Raw genomic sequence first — 2,496 nt, 5'->3', positions numbered from 1 at the left:
TGATGCAAAAGGTCAGATTATGCATCTTTAATTATTAATCCAATGATACACATCTTCATTTAGATACATAATATCATATGCAAACAAAACATCAGATTGGCATCCTATATCACTTAAACTAAAAGAATTATCTATTCCTTTTTCATCTATTTATCTTTACAGTGAGAGGAGTGGTTCCAAATCCAGGATATGCAATCTAAATCAACAAACAAATGGTTGGGCATACCAATCAGTGCAAATCAAACCATTAATGTCACAGCTATTCTATTGCTCTAGAGTCTGAACTTGACCCTTCTTCCTTGCGGATAGAAGGGCGATCATTCTCGAATGTGAAATGCTGATAGCCAGCTGGACTAGAGAGCTGACCAGAGGCGCTTCTGCTAGCAGTTCTCTCAATTTCATCCATCTCAGCTACAAGAGAAAAACTTGACCCTTCTTCCTTGCGGATAGAAGGGCTATCATTCTCGAATGTGAAATGCTGGTAGCCAGCTGGACTAGAGAGCTGACCAGAGGCGCTTCTGCTCGCAGTTCTCTCAATATCATCCATCTCAGCTACAAGAGAAATTGACCTTTCTGGAATGGAAGGAATTGAGAGATCTGTTTCCAACATTTTCACGACTTGATCCATTGTTGGCCTAGCATATAACTGTGGATGAGAACAAAGAACTGCCACCAGAACATACTTTTCCAAAATTTCTTGTGACCCTGATTCCGGCATGCCATCTTCGATAACATCTAAAGTTCTCCCTTCTCTCACTAATGACCATGCCCAATCAGTCACAATAGATGGCTGTCCCTCATGATCCACCATAAGTGCCTTCTTCCCACTCAAAAGCTCGAGAAGCACGACACCAAAGCTAAACACGTCGCTTCTCTCTGTTAATTGCCCATACAAAGCATACTCAGGAGCAACATATCCCATAGTCCCAGCTACCCTGGTGCTCAAATGTGTCATTCCTTCTGGGGTAAACTTTGCTAGCCCAAAGTCCGCAACCTTGGGCTCAAAACTCTCATCCAGAAGTATATTACTAGCTTTAATATCCCTATGAATAATTGACGGCTGAGCCCCATAGTGCAAATAAGCCAATCCCCTAGCAGTCCCTAAAGCAATCTTTTGCCGAATAGGCCAGCTAAGCTTTTCCGCACAGGACCCGAATAAATGGTCATGCAAAGTGCCATTCTTTATCAAATCACACACGATTATCCTCTGGTGACCCTCAAAAGGACTAGTAGCAGTACAATATCCTCTCAAAGCAACAAGATTGACATGCCTGACACTCGCAATAACCTCAACTTCATGAGCAAAAGAAGAATCACCTGCAGCCGAGCAATTCTTGAATCTTTTAAAAGCAACTAGAGAACCATCTGGCAATTCACCTTTATACACATTCCCGTAACCTCCTCTCCCGATAATGTTATCTCTAGAAAAATTTCTAGTTGCCTTCCTAATCTCGTCAAATGTATATTTAACCAAAGAAGTACTTTGACTAATGGACTCCAACCCAGAACCCAACTCTGTCTCAAGTACTCTCCCAAATTTGTCAGCCCTCTTTTTCCTCTTGTGAAAGATCCAGCACAAACCAATCAATACCACCAACCCAACACCACCCCCTAATAAAACACCCAAGATCAAGACTATGCTCCTTTTCTTGCTAGATTTCTTGGAACTAAAATCAAGGAAAAACAAACACTTGGCTGTGCCCTTATCAGTAGGTCCATACCTATTAGTAAAAGCCGCGGCATAAATGGAGGGATATGCCTGGCAATCCGAAACATTCCCGATGGAAGATCCCGTCAAGTACCTGGCTTGCAGCGTGGACAAGCTGGTAGTACAGGCAGCGCACGGAGAATTATTCTGAAGGGACTGGTTACAGTTGGAAGCAACATCATTAAGAGCAGAGACAGGGACGATGGCCTCGAACTGGGACCTGGTAGAGATGTTCATACAGCCCTGGGAGATCCAGCTAGTGTTGAAGCCGCAAGAAGAGCGGATATCGAAATTGGGAAGGAATCCATCGATGAGGACTTGGTAAGTGCTCCAGCATGATTCAGCAGAGTCGAGTGGAGGCAGGAAGGAGTTGTTAATCTGGAGGTAATGGGATTGAACAAGTCGAAGTCCTTGACGGATGTACTGACACTGCTGGTTGATGTCTGAAGTGGGGATGCGATTGGAGCCGGCAGATATCAGGTTTTGGAGCACGTCGAAGTCTAACGGGCATGGTGCTGTGTTGTTTTGAGCTTGAGATTGAACGAGGGATAGAGTGATGAGGAATGTTGTGATGGTGAGGAGAAGGAGATTGAACATTTGGGAAGGGAGGTGGCAACGCTGCTAGGGCTGGAGTTCTACCATAGAGAAGAGAGGAGGGGTTGGTGGAGAAATTGATGGATTATCGGGACTTGATTAATCAAAAGTTTAGCTTTATCTAAATTCTAATCTTCTTATACCTTTTACAGCAGCAGATGATAGATGCTTGCCTGGCAGATTCCAGGAAGGAG

The 2,496-nt window shown here is 43.8% G+C and overlaps 1 protein-coding gene across 1 annotated transcript; it reads right to left on the bottom strand.

Annotated features, from left to right (window-relative positions):
• LOC18108992 (probable LRR receptor-like serine/threonine-protein kinase RKF3) lies at window positions 1-2,496 on the bottom strand. Its single transcript, XM_006387198.3, has one exon. It carries the CDS (start codon window positions 2,303-2,305, stop codon window positions 260-262), a length of 2,046 nt encoding a protein of 681 aa, XP_006387260.3. The 5' UTR covers window positions 2,306-2,496; the 3' UTR covers window positions 1-259.

Source organism: Populus trichocarpa, chromosome 14, assembly GCF_000002775.5.
Source record: "Populus trichocarpa isolate Nisqually-1 chromosome 14, P.trichocarpa_v4.1, whole genome shotgun sequence".
Taxonomy (NCBI): Eukaryota; Viridiplantae; Streptophyta; class Magnoliopsida; order Malpighiales; family Salicaceae; genus Populus; species Populus trichocarpa.
Note: the sequence above shows the minus strand (reverse complement) of the source record. Positions and strands in the feature narration are given on the sequence as shown.